The sequence below is a fragment of the Aegilops tauschii genome, chromosome 1 (assembly GCF_002575655.3).
Source record: "Aegilops tauschii subsp. strangulata cultivar AL8/78 chromosome 1, Aet v6.0, whole genome shotgun sequence".
Classification (NCBI taxonomy): Eukaryota; Viridiplantae; Streptophyta; class Magnoliopsida; order Poales; family Poaceae; genus Aegilops; species Aegilops tauschii.
Window position 1 is genome coordinate 392,710,289 of NC_053035.3, and position 22,682 is coordinate 392,732,970.

At 45.9% G+C, this 22,682-nt stretch overlaps 1 protein-coding gene across 1 annotated transcript; it reads right to left on the reverse strand.

The window, feature by feature from the left end:
- Positions 1–9,259: 9,259 nt before the first annotated feature.
- On the reverse strand, positions 9,260–21,262 carry LOC109732249 (transcription factor MYB3R-2). The gene is made up of 9 exons (XM_020291449.4): positions 20,990–21,262; positions 20,687–20,883; positions 19,170–19,221; positions 18,936–18,993; positions 13,078–13,172; positions 12,885–12,988; positions 11,922–12,050; positions 9,844–11,053; positions 9,260–9,694 (listed from the first exon to the last, which is right to left on the reverse strand). Exons 2-8 carry the CDS (start codon positions 20,851–20,853, stop codon positions 9,859–9,861), a joined length of 1,800 nt encoding a protein of 599 aa, XP_020147038.1. The 5' UTR covers positions 20,854–20,883; positions 20,990–21,262; the 3' UTR covers positions 9,260–9,694; positions 9,844–9,858.
- Positions 21,263–22,682: the final 1,420 nt, after the last annotated feature.

Here is a 22,682-nt window from a genome sequence, read left to right on the forward strand (position 1 = left end):
TTTTGTTTGCACACTTTATTAGAAGAGCATTTTTTTGAAGTTTATGGGCTTTAGTTATTTAACAAATAACGGTTTTGCTAAACTTCAGCTGCCTAAATTTTTTGTTGGCGTCCGGCACTTTTTCCTTCTTCCCAAGCGAGCGAGATGGAAGGCCAGACCTCGCCGGAGAAGTAGTCCCACTATCTATTTTTAGGGATGTGAGGTGCAGGTTCGTCACAAAAGCAGCAACCCCACTATCTTAGCTAAATGACACTTTTTCTACTAGTGTAGAGGAAGGGATGGCCGGGGCGACGGCCAGCAACGACAGTTGGGCCTTATGAACCGGGACAAATGGCCCTTTTTCTACTAGTGTAGAGGAAGGGATGGTCGGGGCGGCGGCCAGCAACGACAGTGGAGGGTGGTTGAGGGGAGGCCGGGGCAGCGAGCCGGTGCGCGGTGGCGCCCGCTGGCCGCGGGTGGTGGCGGCCAGCGGTTGGGGCATGCGGGAGGAAGAAGATAGGAGGGAAAGAAGATGAACAATACTATATCTATTTTGAACATTTGGATGAAGACCGGACGGTCCATATAAAAAGTGATTGATGAACCATTTTTTTCAGGCACCTAACAAATAGAGGCTCCCAACAAATAATTGCCCGATAAATCTCAAAGATCCATTAATGTTTGCTTGGCATCTGCGAGTATGCTTTAGTATGACTTTGAAAAAAAAACTTGCAGAGTGAAGGGGAGATGAGTCATGAGTGGAACATACCATAAAAAGACTTCCGCACAGCTCCTTAGAGAATGAGAAGATGTAGGAATAATTTATGTGTGCTCGGTCGCTCGCAATGCACGCTCCCTGCCTAGAATGAAAAGTCTGGCATGTTAGTACAAGTGTTATTTTGAACTTTGAAGAAGAATTTCTGGTTTTAAGAATTATAATAGAAGTGCCCCTGATTAACCATCATGTGGGTAGGAGGATCATCGTACGTAGTGTAGTGGTCATGTATGTTGTATGGTTCGTTGAAGCGTCTTTTTCGTGGTTTGATCATGCTTGGGAAGAGGAAAAGGGAGGCCACGGGGAGTTGCCTCAAAGGTCGACGAACCACCATAGCAACGCAAGTAGCCGACCTTCGATCCTCACCTGCTCCCATGCACGCACGCGCATGCACCTAGGAGAAGCCGGCGGCTAGCGTCGGCGCATGCGTCGTCACGTACGGTGGAACGCCCGCACTCCCCGCATAAGAAAAGGCCGGCTTTAGTTTGGTCGACATGCATGCATGAGTCGCACGTACAGAGTCCCTGCTGGTCATCACGCTTGCCGTCCAAGGCCGTGCTCGGTGGTTGGGGCAGCCAAGTTGACACGCCCCGTACGTCGGCTCAGGAAAAGGAGAAGGGTACCTCGCCGACGCGACGGCCGCTCCGGACTATCTCACCGGACATTAGTCCCAAACCCAAAATGGCCTCTTGTCCCACAGTTTACATGTATCAGTCGACTGGTTTTTTAATTCGGGGTCAGTCGATTTTTGAAAAAAGAAAGGTCCTCGACAAAGATAAGAAAAGGTCTCGCCGTCATCATCTATTATCTATCTTAGCATTCAGGGTGGTCAGTGCATAGTTGTAGGGTGGCCACGGTGGTTCATGGACCACCCTGAAATTTAACCCATTAATATAGTATACTTCTCTTAAAAAAACATATCCAGGCCCAACTCAGGTCTCAGGCTCTCAGCCCATGTACATGGCTCGTTTCTTTCGTCTCCTGGTATGCTTGTATCTGTATGTACGCTGATCGTTCCTAATCCCCGACTCCGCGTCGTCTCCTCTTCCTCTAGTCTTCGGAAGTCTGGAGCCTTAGCGCCATCATGCAATGCAAGGCCGGCACTCCGGCAGGGCACCTGCTGACGGTGACGGCCAGGTGGCCGGCGAAGGACGCGCGTCCCGGCGGTCAACGAAGGAACCGCGTCACCACTGAACCGCGCACACACGCATAAGTACAACTCCGTGCAATGCGCTAGTTGATTTCTTTTTCTATTTCAATCCAGAGTAAGATGTTTGTTCTTCTCTAATTCAAGGCACAATTTCCTTTTTTGTAGAACTGTTGCAAAAATGAAGAGGACAGGAGACATTGCATCGCTTTTTTTTTAGATATGGATCCAAGAAGAAGGTGGCTGCTCCTTTTTCACTTCCTTCTCCGGCACCGGTAGCGCCCGCAGGGGAACAACAAAGCTTTGAGTTGGTGCAAGAGAGAGTAAATGAAGAAATTGTGGATTCACCACCACTGCCGCCACCGCCGCCGCCGCCACCACCACCACCACCGCCTGTTTATGATATTAGTCGCCTTCCACATGATCCGGGGGATAAACTGCCCATTGCATCTTATCATGTCAATGATCAAGATGCAGTTCGACGAGCATATATCCTCAAGCGTCCATTCCAACCATATGCACATCAATTTCAAAGCAGAAATATTGGAGGCAGAGATCGGCAATTCAATCCTCTTTGGTTTCATAAACATCATTGGCTTGAATATAGTATTAGCAAGAAAGCTCTGCTTTGTATGCTACTTATTCAAAGATAAAAAACTAGTGGCAATAGAACCAATGCATTTACTGAAGATGGCTGGAGAACTTGGAATATAAAGGACGCGCTTGTAAAGCATGAAGGTGGTGTAGCAAGTGTGCACCAGGCAGCTCAAGAGAGATACAACTTATTTGTTAGCCCCCATGCTTCTCAAATTGATAATCTTATGGTGAAGGGGAACAATGAGGATCTACGTCTTTACAAGATCCGGTTGACTTATTCACTTACGTGTTTGAAGTTTCTTTTGCATCAAGGATTGGCCTTCCGTGGACACAGAGAAAATGAAGAGTCTAGCAACAAAGGTAACTTCATTGAGCTTTCGAAATGGCTTGCAACAAATAGTGAAGAGGTGAATAAGTATGTTTTGAAAAATGCTCCACGTAATTGCAAGTTGACTTCCCTTGGTATACAACAACAAATTATCCAATGTTGTGCAATAGAAACTACAAAGAAATTTATTGAAGAACTTGGTGATGATCACTATGCTATTTTAGCGGATGAATCTAGCGATGTATCACATAAAGAACAATTGGCTCTATGCTTGCGTTTTGTTGATAAACTAGGAAGGCCATGTGAGCACTTTCTTGGAGTTGTTCATGTAGGTGATACTACTTCACTGTCACTTAAGGAAGCAATTGAAGATTTACTTGTGGATAACCATTTAACCATGACTCAAATTCGTGGGCAAGATTATGATGGGGCTAGCAATATGAAAGGGGAGATTAAAGGTCCAAAAACATTGATCACGAGAGAGTCACCTTCTGCTTATTATGTCCATTGCTTTGCTCATCAACTCCAACTAGTTTTTGTTGCTGTTGCCAAGGGAAATGATGATTGTGTGTGGTTTTTTGATCAAGTATCTCTATTGCTGAATATTGTTGGAGTTTCTTGTAAGCGTCATGACATGCTTCGAAATGCTAGACTTCATAATATCATGAAAGCAATTGAATGTGGTGAACTGGAAACTGGGACTGGATTAAATCAAGAGATGGGCTTGCCTAGGCTGGGTGAAACTTGGTGGGGCTCTCATTATAGTACTGTTTGCAACATTATTGATATGTATGCTGAAATCCGTGATGTGCTCATCTCTCTTGGTAAAGATACTTCACAAAGGGTTGAATGGCCAAAAATACATAGTATTGTTGGAGTGTTTGAGTCATTTGACTTTGTTTTCAATGCACACTTGATGTTTCTCATTCTTGGATATACAAATGATTTGTGTGAGTGTTTGCAAAGAAGAGACCAAGATATTCTTACCGCAATGTCACTTGTGAGATTGGCAAAAAGTAGGATGCAAGAACTGAGGTCTAATGGGTGGGATGCATTCCTTGAAAAGGTCACTTCTTTTTGCAACAAACATGGCATTGAAGTTCCTGTAATGGAGAATAATTATGTCCCTTATGGAAGATCAACACGGTTTGTGCAACCTCAAACAAATGCAGATCACTTTAGAAGGGAAATTTATATTGGGATTATTGATAAAATCAGTCAAGAGCTCGACAATAGGTTTGATGAGGTCAATATGGAGTTGCTTTCTTGTATGTCAGCCTTGAATCCTGCCTACTCATTTGCTGCTTTTGATGCACAAAAGGTACGTAGACTTGCTGAGTTCTACCCCAATGATTTTTCGAGCTCTGACTTGATGCACCTTGAAATGCAACTTGATAACTATATTGATGACATGAGAAAAGATGACAACTTCAAAGGCCTAGAAAATCTTTTTGATCTCTCAGTTAAGCTTGTTCAAACAAGGAGGCATATAGTTCATAATTTGATGTACTTGCTTCTAAAATTGGTATTGCTTCTACCGGTGGCAACAGCAAGTGTTGAAAGAGCATTTTCGGCAATGAGTGTGGTCAAAAACAAGTTAAGAAACAAGATGGGTGATAGTCTTTTGGATGATTGCCTAGTCACATACATCGAACGAGATGCTTTCTCCAAAGTGAATGAAGATAATATAATTGAGACTTCCATGGTCTTGAGAAGGCGATATACCGACAAATAAGGTGTGTTATATTTTACGCAAATGTAAGACTTGAACATGAATTTTAATATGCTTTGAAATACCTTATTGATATGTGCCTTTTGGATATATTATGTGTGCATATGTTGGTTTGTTAATTTGTGGTATACATTTTTTTGTGCCAATTGAACCACCCTGACATAAAATCCTGGCTATGCCACTCAGGGTGGGGGTGGTGCCGCACTTCGCCAGAGAAAAAAATTCAATCACGGACAGGGCTAGAGGGATGGCCGGGGACGGCGGCTAGACCAGCGATGGGGGGCGCTTCCAGGGAGGGCGGGGCGGCGAGGCGGTCGCGGGAGCGCCGGCGGCTGCGGGTGGCGGTGGCCGGCGGTACGTTTGATGGGAGGTGAGGAAGAAAAAAGTCCAGACGCCACATGATCTTCATCCAACGATCCACAAATGGACAAAGAAGAGGCTACTTCTGAAATTTTGTCCGAGGAGAAATAGATCGGCCACTTCACTTCACAAGCCGGCGATTATGTGTCGTACGCCGTCCTGCACACTGATAGGTCGCCTCGCCTGGGTGCCTGGATGATGGCTTCACAACGATACATGCTGGTGCACGTGGAGCGTCTAGCTAGCTAGCTTTCCAGTCGCCAATCTTTGCTAGTGCACGATACGGCCGCAGAGCACACGTGCATGTTCGCCGGCTACCACTGAGATTTGACAGTTGACAGCCGTGCGTGCGTGCAAGCTCTTGAGGTGTTGCCGGACCATTTGATGGGCTTTAATTTACACGATTGATGTGCCATGTGTGGGATCTAGATTCTTGGAGCTAGCAGTACGTCCTGCTCCCAATAATTAGCGGCTGAGTTGCGGTAGCTAGGATGATTTCCCTTTTCGGAAGGAGGCAAACAGTTTGGCTCTTTAATTAGTTACCGAAATTTTGGTCGCTTCATTAGTTATTTTTCATCGATCGGGGGCCAAAGTAGTACTCATTTTAATCACATTCATGTATAATGATGTTATAGCTGCTGTAATATTTAGCAACTTTAAATAAATCTAATTCAAACTAATAACATGACAACAGCGCTATACATGTTGAACTTGTAGACATGTGAATACATGCAAAAACAATGAACTAGCACATTCAAATTGGGATGAACCGCGAACGCATGGACTAAAAGCAAAGGCAATTTGAATATATGACGGTCGGGAGCGCAATGGCAGCGTTCTTGCACATCGGTGATGAAGCTAACACAGTAAAGGTAGTCATGGTCGCAGAAATAGTCGATGTGAGTAGTTGAGCCGAGGTGCTCCCCAAAAATTGTATTGCCCTTCGCTTGATGCAGGTCCACAAGAAACACGGTTTCGGAGAAAGGGTCTTTAAGATTTTTCAGCCATTTATTTATTAATACGGCCCTAAAGTCCATAAAATTTCAACAATACGTTTATTCATTATACATATTTGCGTCAAATTTCTAACGCTTGGCGATGGAGATACCTCCAGTCCCACCAACTACCGGTTTCAAATTTGGTAGATTTAGGCAGTCACCTATATAGAGACGTACTATCGCTTTTTCCGGTTTTGAGTTTCACTTTTATCATTATTCAATTATTTTATAATCCATGTACATGCGTTTGTCGTGGTTGTCATATGTTTGATAGCTTAACCGAAAGGCTATGAATCATCATTGGGTACATTGTTAGTTACCCATGCTGCCATTCACATTTATTATTTTCTCAACTACTAAAGGTGGTAAACTGGCTGAATAATAAAGGAACTATAAAAAAGTACTCGTCTGAGAAGAAAAGAAAATAACTTTTTCCCAACAACAAGCAAGGACTGTTGTCTGCCATTCTCATTAAGACTAAAGAATGTGGTTTACAAGAAGATGTTGAATCCACCGCTCAGTGCCCTATTGGTAGGAATATCCTCTTATTATTACCCGCTTTTTTTAACAAGCATTACCCGCTGATAACCTAGCATTCATCTACTACTCAATTCTGATAGAGCCAACCATATGCGTCATTGTTGTGATAGTTTTGAATACTCTGGAGTTCCTTTCTAATAAAAATTTCCTCAACCTCGGAATAATAAGAACTATCACTTCCTCACTCTTAAAGCGAGTCAATCTGTCAGTAACAGAACACTACCATTCTTTGAGGGAAATAGTCAGATGAGGCAACAAAATGACAAACCCTTTGTCACCGAGGACCAAAAATAGACCGCCGAGAAAAAGAGCATTGCACTATCAAGTAGTCTATATTTTCCGACACTTGATCGGAGAGGGGACAAATCGAAGCCCTAGGCAGAGTCCTCCTCGATCAACCATCCAACAACAATTCCTGATCACCAATTATATTAAACTTTTTGACTTCTAAATAATTATATTATTCTCTAGTATATGACATTAACTAGTTAGTTTGTTGTTATCATTAAAAAATCTAACCACATTATAATGCAGCTAAATATTGAGACATGATAATTTTTTTGTATAATATTAGCATAAATTGCAGAAAATAGAGCCACACTACACTTAAGGCACATATATTGCAAGAACTGTAATGCTAGTTTCTTTTCGATACATTGCTCATACAATATTTGGAGACCAAATTGTTATATACTCCCTCCATCCCAAAAGAAGTGTTTCAACGGACAGAGGGAGTATTAGCGAAAGGTAAAAGATGAATCAAAATGTATGTTATATGTACAAACATCCTATATATGCTTTTTTCTGCGGGTGTAAAAGAGTTTATTCCAAAGCAATAGAGTTATAGTCTGTTGATACAAGATCTAGAATAAAAGGTGACTCTCGCTGTAACCAACAAGTGGTACTGCGAGCCGTGCGAGCATAATTAGCAAGATAGTGAGAGATCCTATTTTGTGACCGGGCTATCTTAACTAGAATAAACTCATGCTCCAACATGAACAACTTAATCTCTTGTTAGAAGTGACCATAAGACGATTTGGCGAGGGATGAATTTGACGGTGAAGAGAGAGAGAGAGAGAGACCACCGAGTCGGACTGCACCAAAATAGGGAGATCAAAGCGTTGTATTGCCAAGGCCGTTCCCTCTCGCATTGCTGGCATTTCCGCCTCCAGTGCATCATTGCAGAAGAAGAGCACGCGGCAAGCTGCCTTGCTACGATTAGATTCAAAATAACCTAAATACATTACAAATTAACACACACTAGTTAGAGACCCTTGTTGAGAGCGCTTGTTTGCGACCACTGACCAATCAACCGGGTGTTTATTTAGTTTATATATGTTTCTGGAGCTACGAGGGGTGACGCCCGACGGCCTCCAACTTGATGCACGATTACATGGTGGCAAGCAGACCTAGGAGTACGTCTGGTGGATGAGCAAGCTCAGAGGACTTGGTCCGGCAAAGAAATCAAGGCGATGGCTGACAGGACTAAATTCAGCCACGCAGTGATAAGACTCGTACTAGCAGGATTTTACTCACGGATACGGTTATTTGGATACAAGTTCGAGGATCAACCGGTTCTACCAAGTAGCCTAGGGTTCTAAGAGAATCCTGCTGCTACAGCTGGAAGAAGAGGAAGATAACCAGATCCCAAACGGAGCCGGTAACAGAGGAGTAGGTAGCCGTGCCGGAAATGAGATAGTGACTGTTGACGCGGGAGCCGTTGATCTTCTCAACTGAATTCATCTTGGCCGTCCATTCACCAGTTCACGTACCGCTTCGACAAGCTGTTGATTTTTTTTCAGCGTCGCTGTACATTTCTTCAGGGATATTCAGGTCCTGACAATGGCCTTGCCGCGTGACTCGGCAACAATTTTCTTGATAGCTCGACCTTTTAACACACGTAGCAACAGGATTAAGAACCATGCGAAGCTGCTATTTACTCCCTCCATCCAAAAAACAAGGCATATACTACATTTTGTTTCAAGACAAACCATGTGAAGTTTTTAATTTTTTTGCAAGGGAAACATTTGAAGCTATTACCCTGAAGCTTGGTCTGGCTACTGGCTAGATCGAGCTTGGTGGCTCTGCTGCGCGGATTATTTCTTCGCGTGGTGTACGTGGGCTTCGGGCTAAGAGCATCTCCAACAAATGATGTAAAATAGGGTAATCAAAAAAGTTCTGGGGCAGAAGAGAGAAGTTTTAGGGCATCAATTTTTTTTTTTCTACCATGACCGATGATGTAACATAGGGCACCTAAAAAAATTGTCCTCCTCCGGCCACCATAGACGTTAGTCCCGAACGCGCCCCAGAGCTTATGCCGCAGACCAGCCTCGTCCAACCGCACGGTCCTGAGTCCTTGACACCGGCGACCATGTCTAGGATGTGCGCAAGTCCCGATCTGTGAGTAGCCGAACTGCACACCACACACCAGTGAACTGCAGTAGCTGCTGGCATTGGTAGTGTGAGCTGATGCAATACCAAAACAACAGCTCATGGGAGCTAGCAAAGTTTGGCGCAGAGTGCACGCTGGAAGAACTGCTCGCGCGCACGCTTCGGAGGTAGCCGCTGAACGGCACAATCCCTTGCTGCGCCGCCTCGTCCAGCGCGTACATGGTGTCCTCCAGCGCCAGATCCATGGCCGGGGGAGGCAGCCCAGCGACGAGCTCCCCTGGCACAGCAATGGTGGGCAGGCGGCGAGGTGCGTCGACAGCGGGAACAAGTCCACCACAGATCCGAGCAAATGTTTTTCATTATACGGCCACTCCAAGCAAAAGTATCAAAGCAAACAAAATGCACATGCCAATGATGATAATCCACGTCTTTAAATTCCAACCATAATCCACGTCTTCAAATTACAAGTCTTATAGACCCCCACCAATATAGTCCAACGATCGTTGATCGAAAGAACAAAAAACACCCACTATCTGGCATCTTGCTGAACTGTAAGCCTATAAAGCTATGGTTTTTTTTTCTTTGTACACAGCTGAGCTCCTTCTAAAGCTGAATTACATGTAAGTCGCCATTTTCTTTTCCTGTTGACAAAAGTATCGCTAGATGACTCGAATATCGAATGTACACCCCGCCAAGGAGAGATGGCGGGGCAAATGATTATTTTCTACCCGGTAGATCAACAAAACTGCTTTCTCTGGTCAATTCTGCCTGTGAGCGAGCGTCTAGGGACAGGTCAGTTTAGACGCATAAGGTTTTCATCCCCTCTCCAGCGGATCGCCCACCGCTTCTGCATTTTAGGGAAGCAAAATCATATATTAGGCCCATATCAAATCATGAATTTGCATGCACACGGAACTCATGGTTAATTGGTTATATTCTTATTCATATATAAATGTACAAGTGCACAGTCAAAAGGCATGCAATGCTATATCATACCTGGATACTACAGAATTAGGTTGCATCTAGCTGTGTTGTGTGTGCAAAGTCACTGGTTAGAGTTTCCAACCCAATCATATGCCCATTAATCCTCCTATCGTGTGCGCTTGAAATGTCTGAGCTGGCATTGACGCTCTCCGTATTCCGGCAAGAAGATTTCAGAGTTCCAACCATGTCGCAAGTATCCATTGCATCAGCCGAAAAATCTAGATGCTTCTCAACGGTTTTCAACACAGCCATTCGCTTTGACCTTAGTCGATATGTGGGGGAAACATCAAACTTCCCCAAGACAGAAGGCAACTGCTGGTCATCAAGGCGACCCAAGGACAAAAATGATGCAGTTTTAAATGAATTTGGGCTATATGTAGCGCAGTTTGCTTTGGGAGTGTCAAACCCATCACTGTTTGCATTAATCTTAAAATCAGTATCTTGAGAAGGCGTTGGTTTATCCCTTTTCCTTCTCCTGAGTATCGAAGGAGTACCTGGGAAGTTTTCAGCAGCACTTTTCAATATTGATTCCACACTGAGCTGATCGGATTGTTTTCCATCAGTTGGAGAGGGAGTAGCATAGCCAGTGGGTGATTGAAATCCATCCACACCGTGTTCTGATCCATGATGTCTTGACAAAACTGGGGAACGAACAAGGTCGATATCTTCTAGCTTAGGTATCTGATAACAAAGAGAACCAAAGGACTGAGCCTCTTTTACCAAGGTTGATTCACGTCCATCTGGCTTAGCTGTTACGGGGTCAATTTCCAGCCCCTTCTCATTCGACAAATTGATTTGCAGACCCTTCTGACGAACAAAGTTCAGTTCCATGTCCTTGTCACGGACAGAATCCATTTTCATCCCCATTATTGTTAAAGCAACAGCAGAATCATCAGGTACTGATGCCTGACATGAAGTTACTGGTTGAGCAGTTGGCATGGAAAGAGAGAGGAAGTCTGAACAGCCCATAATATTTTTCAAACTACACACCCGTGGACTATGGGTAGGAACAGAGTGATCGACTATTACTGAATGGTTTCTCAAACTGATATTTGGCTCTTTATTCAAGTCAATGTAGTTCTCAGAAGGCGGGGCCATCGCGACCTGTTTCAAATCATTATGACTGACATGTACTGGAACTGGATGGGCAGCTCCTGTGTCATATTCATCTAGCCTTTTTCTCACTGAACTATTCCAATGGTTTTTTATTGAGTTATCTGTCCTGGAGGAATGAAAAAACTTAAATCAGTGGAAGACGAAATATAAGCAGTTGTGCAAGTTCTATCCAATGAGGTAATTTATAGTATTGAAAAATGGAAGAACTTTATGTACAAGGACCATCACATCTTGACAAGTACAGTAATACATCCATAAGTAAGCTATATGGTACAGGGATATAACGTGTACTAGCATTTCCGCGCACTCTCCTACAAATTTCATTCACTGACCATCTAGCCGCAAAAGGCCTAACCGCCTGACCCACAATATTTGCGCAGAACAGCCAAGTGACACAACCTCTAACAGTCAGTTCACTAGCAGATCAATCCTGTATATGACAAAAAAGTGTCTTTTTGTAACTACTATGCTTGGTATAACAAGATAAGCACAAGAAGCCCATCATCAAATAGAGGACAAAAAAGGTTTAATATAAACTACATGTGCTGAAATTCATGTGTTAGATCCTATAGGTACATGACATCCAAGTCCTGTGTTTTTCCTATTCCTACATATTCTAGTTCACACGGTCCTAGGAAGACCTAAACTTCAAAACTAACGACTCAAACTGTTCAAGTCCAATCTAGACTTTGCTAAACTTTTAGTCGGTGAGATAAGAAAAAAATAATCCTAGCAATACTCTCGATGAGGGACAAGCTGCAGCTAAACAGCATGCAAATACACTATGTTTATTGTGCCAGCAAGTTAATTCATAGATCTACAAAGCTTTCTGCCTTCCTCTTATGAGTAATTTGCATATATACTAGGCATGATACACAGAACATCACTTGGCAAGCAAAAGGATTCAGTTAAACTATATGTGCGAACAACGTATTTTCCAAGAGGAAGGAATGAAGGATGATGTGACTTAGTACCTTCCAGGAAGGAGTTTTGCAATCTCCGCCCATTTATTACCATGCATACGATGAGCATCAACAAGCACCTGCTCCTCCTCAAAAGTCCAAGCTTCTTTCCTTATTTGAGGATCCAGATGATTATGCCATCTAAATCATATGAGCAGCATCAAAAGTGAAGTTAGCTGTATACTATGTTACGTATGTACTTTGTTTTGGCGAACTTGTAAATACATCAATCAATTATGCAAGAAACTTTATTACAATTACAGATATTACTATGTGATTAATATTCAACTATAGCTTAAAATAGCCCGATGTGCACGGATTTTTTAGCCAGAACCAAGTAAATATTCTACTACAGGAGTATTACATTTACTCATGTACTAATACGAAACGGTAATCTAAACTTAAAGCAACCAGGAAAGAGGACAGCCACGAGATCCACTGTGCTACAGGGATGCAATGCACAGGAGTCTGCGCCAGTGGGTTTTGGGGACCCAAAGTTAGGAACTTTTCGGGTTAGCTGTTTTATTGTGAATAGGAGGAGCTGGGCTTTATATTTCTGTGGCCATTTTCTAGGCACTGCGGAGGACACTGGCTATTTTCAGAACAGTTATCAGGGCAATGTCAAGATATCATGAACTGCTAAATGACTTGAGCAATATTTAGTTACAGCGTCCTGCGTATAAATCAAAATATGAATCCCTAAGAACTGAAGTTCGCATTATCTCTGGGACCAAATTAGAAAACGCAGGTCTCATATATAAGGTCTTTTAAATGCAGCTCAAAATAGCCAATACCCTCAATAACTGACATCCAGTTTTAATCCCCCAGTCCCCAGAAATATACAGATTCTTTAAAATGTATTCCACAATTTGTTTTAGGCAAGGAAAATCAATAAACTAATTATGAGATCTATGAATATAAGGGTGTGTTGCACAGATTTTTGCCATCATGCATGGCATATCATTAGGTGAATACCTCTCTCGGCATTGTTTACCAATACGACCATGCAGTGACCTTGCTATAACGGACCATTTTGTTGGTCCATGCTCCTTTACCTTCTGGATAATGGTCTCATCTTCCTGTAAAAGAACTCAATGAGTGCACAGATCACAACATATATATGCAGACTTGGATTTGATGGTAGAAAAACAAACAATATTTGGCGAACCTCTTGGGTCCAAGGTCCTTTTATAAGTTCAGGGTCAAGAACTTTTTGCCATCTGTGCAGACATTGTACTTCTGTTCTATCAGGGAAAAACTGGGCTGCATACAACACAGATTCTTCTATAAGAATACGGTACTTTAAAAAAATTACTGTTTCCAGAAGTAAGCACGAAATTTACCCAGATTAACTTTCCTTGTCATAAGTCCTATAGGGTGCAAATGAGTTCTAACTCGAATGTAGAACATATGAGGATCATATTTACTTATTTTCCCCGATATGATCCTAACATGCCTCTCACTCTCAACCGCAAAATAACCAAATATATTAAATTGAGAGGACTGCCTAGCATGAGATATATCTATTAAAACCTCCATCAAGTTTTGCAATATATTTTCATAAAGCAAAGATTAATCAGAAGTTTTTGCTAGAGTTATAATATAAGTCATGTATACCCCTTTGTATTTATCCCGTTGTATAAGGGGTTTCCTGCATATGTACCACACCTGTACATGTATATATATCGGCCTATGGCCTCATGGGAATACAAGTTGCTTATTCCTAACATGGTATTAGAGCTTTAGGTCTCTTTTTCGCACGCGCAACTCGTGCTACGATCCCATCTCCGCCGCCGCCGCGGTTTCTCTTTGCCTCGGCGTCGCTGCTGTGTCTCCAGGCGCTCTTCAGGCGCAGCTCCCGTCGCCTGCCCGCCAGCTCCCGCCCGCCAGGCGCTCTTCACGCCTCCCGCCGCCCGCCACAGGGCTCCTGCCGCTCCCGCTCTCAGGGCCGCTCCCGCTCGCCAGCTCCTCTTCACGCCTCCCGCCGTCCGTCAGCAGGCGCAGCTCCCGTCGCCTGCCCGCCAGCTCCCGTCTGCCAGGTGCTCCCGCCCGCCAGGTGCTCACGCCCGCCAGGACTTCGCCTGGTCGCCAGGTCCCTCTCCTCCCGATTGTCTGTCGTCTGAGGTCTGCTGCGCCGGATCTCGCTCCCAGCCGCCGTCCTCGTCCGGCCTCTGCTATTTTCGGATCTTTGCCCCCCCAAAAAAAAATGTCTGCTGCATCAGGCTACGTTGCTGTCCCTCGCTGTCCGGTGATCTTCGATGGTACCAACTACACCGAGTTCGCTGGCTTCATGCGCATTCACATGCGTGGCATTCGTCTCTGGGGTGTTCTTTCTGGCGAGGTCTGCTGTCCGCCACGTCCGGTCCCTCCGGTGGCCCCTACTCCGCCGACTCCACTGGTTCTTCCTCCGGACGCTACTTAGGCCGCCAAGGATGCGGCTAAGATTGCTGATGAGGCTGCTGATCGTGCCTATGATGAGAGGGCTTTGGCTTATGAGGAGGCTCTTCAGACGTATCATGGTGCTTTGTCTGTTTACACCCAGTGGCTTGATGATGATGCTCGTGCTGCAGCTGTTCTCACTGCTAGTGTTCTGCCTCAGTTTGCTTCTGAGTTTCTGGGTCTTCCTACTGTCTTCTAGATGTGGACCTGTCTTCGTCAGCGCTATGAGCCCTCTGGTGATGCCTTATACCTTTCTGTGGTTCGTCAGGAGCATGCCCTTCAGCAGGGTGACTCTACTGTTGATGACTTTTATGCACAGAGTTCTGCCATCTGGCGCCAGCTTGATTCTCTCCGCAGTGCTGGTTGTCGTACTTGCCCCTGCTGCCAGGCTGTCCAGGCCGATTTGGAGTTTCATCGCGTCTACGAGTTCCTGTCTCGGCTCCGTAAGGAGTTTGAGCCCCGGCGTGCTCAGTTGCTTGCTCGTGGCCGTATTTCTCTCATGGAGGCGCTTTCAGAGATTCGTGCTGAGGAGACTCGCCTACGTGGTGCTGGTTTGCTGGAGGTTCCCTCTGTGCTCGCTACTCGGGTTTCTTCCACTCCACCTGCTGCACCGCCCCATTCTCGCTCGAGTGCTCCGCCGCTCTTGCCCACTCCTTCTGGAGGCTCAGGTCGCCCCCGTTCACATTGTGACTACTGCAACAATGATGGTCATATTGAGTCCCAGTGCTACACCAAGCGGAAACACCTGCGCAAGGCGCGATCATCAGGGACTTCGTCATCTCCCTCGCCAGCTTCAGCCATTGCTTTGACTGAGCAGGATATTCTAAGACTTAAGTGTCTGCTCGCGGCTTCAGGTTCTTCCTCGACGAGTACTGCTGGTTCTGTGACTGATGCTTCCCGCACTGAGCACCCGCCCTCTACACAGTCAGGTACTTTCCCATGGGTTCTGGACTCTGGAGCTTCTTTTCATATGTCTTCTCATTCTTCCGCTTTGTCCTCTCTTCGCTCGCTGGATTCTCTTGTTCATGTCTTCACTGCTGATGGTACTCCACTTTCTGTTGCTAGTAGAGGCCATCTTTCCACTCCTTATTCTGTTCCTGATGTTGCTCATGTTCCTCGCCTTACCATGAATCTGTTTTCTGCTGGTCAACTTACTGATTCTGGTTGTCGTGTCATCCTTGATGTTGACTCTTGTTCTGTCCAGGATCGTCACACGCACACTCTGGTTGGGGCTGGCCCTCGCCGCCGTGATTCTCAGGGTCTTTGGGAGTTGGACTGGCTTCATGTTCCTTCCGCTGCCACCACCATCGCCAGTCCCTCCGCTGCTGTCGCCTCTGTTACTGGTTCCTTCAAGCAGTGGCATCATCGACTTGGTCATCTGTGTGGTTCTCGGTTATCGTCTTTAGTTCGTCGAGGTCTTCTGGGGTCTGTCTCAGGAGATGTCTCTTTAGAGTGTCAGGGTTGTCGTCTTGGCAAGCAGATTCAGTTACCATATTCTCATAGTGAGTCAGTGTCTAAGCGTCCTTTCGATTTAGTCCATTCTGATGTATGGGGTCCGGCTCCTTTCGCTTCGAAAGGTGGTCATAAATACTATATTATTTTCATCGATGATTTTTCTCGTTACACATGGCTTTATTTCATGACTTCACGTAGTGAGGTGTTGTCTATTTATAAGCGTTTTGCTGCCATGGTCCATACTCAGTTCTCTTCACCCATTCGTGTTTTTCGTGCTGACTCCGCTGGTGAGTATATCTCTAAGATGTTGCGTGGTGTCCTTGCTGAGCAGGGTACTCTTGCCCAGTTCTCTTGTCCTGGTGCTCATGCTCAGAATGGCGTGTCTGAGCGCAAGCATCGTCACCTTCTTGAGACGGCTCGTGCTCTGATGATCGCCGCCTCTCTTCCGCCTCATTTTTGGGCCGAGGCTATCTCCACTTCCGTCTATCTTATCAACCTTCAGCCATCTGCTGCTTTGCAGGGTGGTGTTCCTTTTGAGCGTCTGTTTGATCGTTCTCCCGATTATTCGATGCTCCGCTTGTTTGGTTGTGTTTGCTATGTTCTTCTTGCCCCTCGCCTGACCGCTCAGTCTGTTGAGTGTGTCTTCTTAGGCTACAGTGATGAGCATAAGGGCTATCGTTGTTGGGATCCTGTCGGTCGTCGGATGCGTATCTCTCGAGACGTGACTTTTGATGAGTCTTGTCCTTTTTACCCACGCCCATCTTCCTCGTCTTTTTCAGTCGAGGATATCTCTTTCCTCACTTTTCCTGACTCCCCTATCACTCCCATCGTGCCTGTGCCTATTCGTTCCACTCCCTCTGCTTCTCCACCCCTCGTCGATTCGCCGCCACCATCTTCCCCGGTCTCCTCACCTAGCATGACACCGGATTCTACACCTTCATCTCCGGTGACTTCTTCGTCGCCACCCCCTGATTCTACCTTGGCGATTCCTCCTTCTCTTGTTCCATCTCTTCCTCAGCATTACACTCGTCGTTCACGACCTGTGGATGCTTCCTTGGATGAGTCGTCCTCTTCCTCTCAGCCTACTTATGGCTTGCGTTCTCGTCCTCGTCCGCCTATTGATCGCTTTGGATTTCCCACCGCTGGTGCTGCTGTTCTTGAGCCGACTTCTTACCGTCAGGCTGTTGTTCATCCTGAATGGCAGTTTGCGATGGCAGAGGAGATTGCTGCTCTTGAACGCACTGGTACCTGGGATCTTGTTTCTCTTCCTCCCGGAGTCCGTCCCATCACTTGTAAGTGGGTCTACAAGGTTAAGACTCGCTCCGATGGTTCTCTTGAGCGTCACAAAGCTCGTCTTGTGGCTCGTGGTTTTCAGCAGGAGCATGGTCGTGATTATGACGAGACGTTTGCTCCTGTGGCCCATATGACCACTATTCGTACACTTCTTGCTGTTGCCTCTGCACGCCACTGGACTATATCTCAGCTTGATGTTAAGAATGCCTTTCTTAATGGTGAGCTGCGTGAGGAGGTATACATGCAGTCACCACCTGGGTATTCTGTTCCTGATGGCATGGTGTGTCGTCTTCGTCGCTCTCTCTATGGCCTTAAGCAAGCCCCTCGCGCCTGGTTTGAGCGTTTTGCTTCTGTGGTCACTACTGCTGGTTTTTCAGCAAGTGCTCATGATCCCGCATTGTTTATTCACCTTTCTCCTCGTGGCCGGACTCTTCTTCTTCTCTATGTTGATGATATGGTCATCACTGGGGATGATCCCGAGTATATTGCCTTTGTAAAGGCCCGTCTTAGTGAGCAGTTTCTTATGTCTGATCTTGGACCTCTTCGCTACTTTCTTGGGATTGAAGTCTCTTCTACCTCTGATGGCTTTTTTATATCTCAGGAAAAGTATATTCAGGATCTTCTTGCTCGTGCTGCTCTTTCTGACGAGCGCACTGTTGAGACTCCTATGGAGCTCAATGTTCACCTTCGTGCTACTGATGGTGATCCTCTCCCTGACCCAACGCGTTATCGTCATCTCGTTGGCAGTCTTGTCTATCTAGCTGTCACTCGTCCGGACATCTCTTATCCGGTTCATATTCTGAGTCAGTTTGTCTCTGCTCCCACATCGGTTCATTATAGTCATCTCCTTCGTGTTCTCCGATATCTTCGAGGCACGATCTCTCACCGTCTCTTCTTTCCTAGCTCCAGTTCTTTACAGCTTCAGGCCTATGCGGATGCTACGTGGGCTAGTGATCCTTCTGATCGCCGTTCACTTTCTGCTTACTGTGTTTTTCTTGGCGGTTCTCTCATTGCCTGGAAGACGAAGAAACAGATTGCAGTTTCCCGTTCGAGTGCTGAGGCTGAGTTGCGAGCTATGGCTCTTTTGACGGCAGAGGTGACTTGGTTACGGTGGTTACTTCAGGATTTTGGTGTTTCTGTCACTACACCGACTATGCTCTTATCTGACAGTACAGGTGCTATTAGCATTGCTCGTGATCCTGTGAAGCATGAGCTCACCAAGCATATTGGTGTTGATGCTTTCTATGTGCGCGCTGCTGTGCAGGATCAGGTTATTGCTCTTCAGTATGTGCCTTCCGAGTTACAGTTGGCGGATTTCCTGACGAAGGCCCAGACTAGAGCGCAACATGGCTTTTATCTCTCCAAACTCAGTGTTGTTCCTCCACCATGAGTTTGAGGGGGGGTGTTAGAGTTATAATATAAGTCATGTATACCCCTTTGTATTTATCCCGTTGTATAAGGGGTTTCCTGCATATGTACCACACCTGTACATGTATATATATCGGCCTATGGCCTCATGGGAATACAAGTTGCTTATTCCTAACAGTTTTGTAGTCTCTCCTTCCCATCTCCAGTAGGGATTTTTTTTGTGTTATTACTCAGAGCCCTGCCGTGGCTATATGAGAGCAAGCAACCTATCCTTAGTCCATGCCTCCCTGGACCTAGACATAACACAGCGCTCTCCTCCACCAATCACAGGTGCATTATTAAATATATTTATTGCATGATAAAATAAAACCATATAATGAAGGTAAATATTGATGGTTATTGACCCCTAGTTTTCTGGAATTGCTAGATGAACATTGAGAAAAGGATGCAGAGCACAAACAAGAAGCTAACCTACTCTCTTCCAATTTTTACCCTTGAAAACAGTAACTGCCTTGCGCAATGTTTCATCCTGCAGCATGAATAAGAAAAATTAGGCAAAAATAAGAAAGAAAGACCCAAAGGCAATAACAAAGCAAGATAATAGCAGATGCCGGACACCAAACAGTTCAACAGTTGTATTACAGATATACTGAATAGATTGGAAATGAAGTAGAAGTTACTTAAAAGGAATAGTTAGATACTAACCTCTTCAGGTGTCCAGCCACCCTTAGCTCTTCTTACAGGGCCGCTTATTCGCCTGATAGAGTATGATCATTGACATATATAGTACGAAATTACTCATGTAATGGTAAACTGAAGATGCAAAACAGGGTATCCAGTTGAAAGACGGGCAAGGCAAGAATAACCAAGTTTCTGTGACATGGACTTCTGGTACCTAAATGGCTGACTGTTGCTTTTCTCTCTTAAACACATTGTTGATCAATAATCAAAGCCACAGAGCCATGAGAAAACCTATATAACTAGTTCAATATACAACTATTACTATGATGAAAGTTGTTTCATGGAGATTACAATAATAAACATGCTAAGTTTTTATTCTATATTCCAGAATTAGGCAAGCAACTAATGAACTAAGCATGCGTGTAAACATTCAGACAATTTAACTATGCTACAAGTGTCAGCCAGCATACAGTAAAGCCCCTAACAGCCTATCAAACCTTCATTGCTGGCACATGTTCAAATAATCATAAATTAACTAAAAGGAATTTCTCTTGGATGAACTTTTGTATCCTAACTTCGTAACTCCTAAGTACTCATCTCGATAAGCTTAAATTGGCATGTTCCGGTGCTGAGGGAACCCAAAAATATATCATTAATTACATTATTATGACATTATATTTCATCTAACAAACACAGCACTAACAAACTTGGTTGACAACTATTTATCTAGAAATGCATTTACACATACCAAATCTGCGGAAATTGACATCAATTGGCAAAACGTATAGTGAGTTAGTTGAAACATAGAAGGACCAAAACATGTGCACATAATCTCATTAAAACCAATGTAAATCACCACTTCCATTCATTCCAAGTAGCACTGAGAAGCAACCATCACTGTGCCTCAACCAAGAAAGCATACTGATTTCTAAGGCAGCAGAAGTTAAGCAAAACTATCCAATGGCCCAGCATACTAACTGGCAACTGCACAAGCCAAGCAAGCACACTCCCACCAATGAGACTATCTAATCAGAAAAGCAGTACAGTACCTCATAACACCCAAACCAAGCAAGTGATGAGATGATAACCACTTAAACCTCATGAAATGTAGTGGCACTCAACGAAATTGCACATTTCCCTAACAGTTAGTTACTAAGCCCCACACACAGCATGTTCCAATACAGATGATCTCAACACCATTAGTTTCTCGAAATCAAAAACCCGAGACTGATTTCCACATGCTGATTGTAATCACACTTTCCTGCCCATAGCCCCATACGGCCATCACACTGCACAGCAGCCATGTTTCCCATCAGAAAAGGCGTCCAAATACGGGAATTGTATGGAGAACGCAGCGACCTGCTGCGCCATTTCAGTGACAACCCAACCCCGATTGCATCTGCTAACCAAACGCCCCATAAGAAAACCACCTCTCCTGGGCAAACAGGCCTCCCTCCCATACCCTAGTCAGGTAAGCAACCAACCACTAGCCAGCAACACCGAACAGCAGAGTCCGAGATAGGTCGACGGGGGAGCGGTACCTGCGGCTGGAGCCGGAATCGGCGGGGCTGGGCACCATTGGCGACGCCCACGCGAGCCCGCCGCCATAGCTCCCTCCCTCGGACGCCGACGGACTCGACAGCGCCAGATGCTGCCTGCTCTCGGCGCAGCCGTCGCGCCCCTCCACCTTGACCGCCGCCATCCCCATCTACCGCCGCCGCCACGTCATCCACGCCGCCTGAAACCACCACAGCAACGCCAGCATCAGAAACTCCCCACGGAAACGCGTGAAACCACAGAGACATCAAAACCGAGGGGCGCCGCCGCCGCCGCCGCGCACGAACCGGGAAAACCACCAGATCGGGGTGGATCGGGAGGATCGAGTAGTCGGGTGGAGACGGCGCGGCGCGGGGGGGCGGACTGAAACCCTAGGCGGGAGGGTAGGGGGGTGGGGGGTTAAAAGGATGGAGCTTTGGCCGCGCCTGTGTGGGTCGGGGGGTATCTGCCGCGCCGCGGCGTTCGGTTGTGTGCTGGGGGAGACGAAGGGGGAGAGGAGGGGAGGAAGGAAGGATGGAGGCGTCTTTCAAAACCCCTCGCCCGTTGCGTTGAAGGAAAAAGGGGCGACGAGGAGACGGGAATAATTTATCTCGCTCCCTCCCGGTCCCGGGTTCGGAGGTTTCCCGTATCGGCCCCTGACGTTTCGGCGAATTGCTAGGGGGTGCCTGGTGTTTTTCTTTTTTGCGGGCAGGGGGTGCCTGGTTTGTGGTTGGTTACTACGTACTGTAGCTTGCTTAACACACACTAGCTACTGCTAGCAATTCTCGTTCCATTTATGTAGCGTGATCCATTTGTACTCGAGATTGATTTGATTGTATGATTTTGATTTTCGTTATATGCAACTATTAGCTTATTGTCGGTGTCTTCTTTTTTTACCGTGGGTTATAGAGTGCACACGTGCAGAGTACTGTATCAACAGCTTTTCCACGTACCGTGGTCGGTCGCTCAGAGTCAATGGGAAGGATCCTCGAGTTAGAAATTACAAGAAACGTGAAGGAGCGGAACAAAAGGCAAACTTGGTCTGAAAACTGATCGCTGCGTAAGAATAGTCTGCGCGTAGTTTCTGGCTTTTCAGCTGCCTTCACGGGCTGGACGGTCGTTGCTATTGATCATTGCCGATACTTGCCCGATGAAAATCTTATCTTTTCGTAATCTTAATTGTTATTGCTCCACATACGGCCCTCGTAGTAAATGTGGCAGTGCATATCCTTTAGATGTAGATATGAGATATATTACAGAATTTGTTTCGAAAAACGACAAATAAAAGATGGTACACGTCAAAAATGTGAAGACCAAATATGAACGAGCAAGCCCGCGTGTCCTTTCCAATGGCAACGGTGCACCTGAAACATCTTTTATGTGTGTGTCAGGATAGGAGTTCAGTGGTTAGAGAAAGTATCACATGAAAACCTACCACTCGATGAAAACCTAACAATCCATATGTGAATCGTCGGATTAGATACGTGGGCAAGCACCACCTGTCTCTCGTTTTTTCTTTTTTTTTTCTTTTTTTTGCGAGGGGTCTCTCGTTTTTTCTATACGCAAAGAATGGTGGGTGGATGAGCCAGCCCTTGGGTTGCAGATCCGACGTCCCACATTGTAGTTTCCCGGTTTCTACCGAGACGACGGCCCAAGGAGCAGTTTGCAAATACAGAGTGGTGGAAACTCGGAGCAGTTCGCGATTCCGGGGGACGCGAGGGGGCGAAACGGGAGATGGCAAGGGCCTGCGCGATCCGGAAAACGGATCGACGCGAACAAACGGCGAGAACGACGCGGGGGTTCACGGCGGCTGGGCCGGGGCCCGATCCCGTGGCCGTGGGTCGGACGGACAAATGGGTGGTTGGTGAGAGCAGCGGTCGGCGCCACTTTGCCCTTTAACGAACGCGGCCGGCGGCCGTGGTTACCGTTGCGGGCGCGACCAGGGTCAGGTTTGAACCCCTAACGGCCGGCCTCGCCTAACCTCCGGTGCGGCGCGCTGGG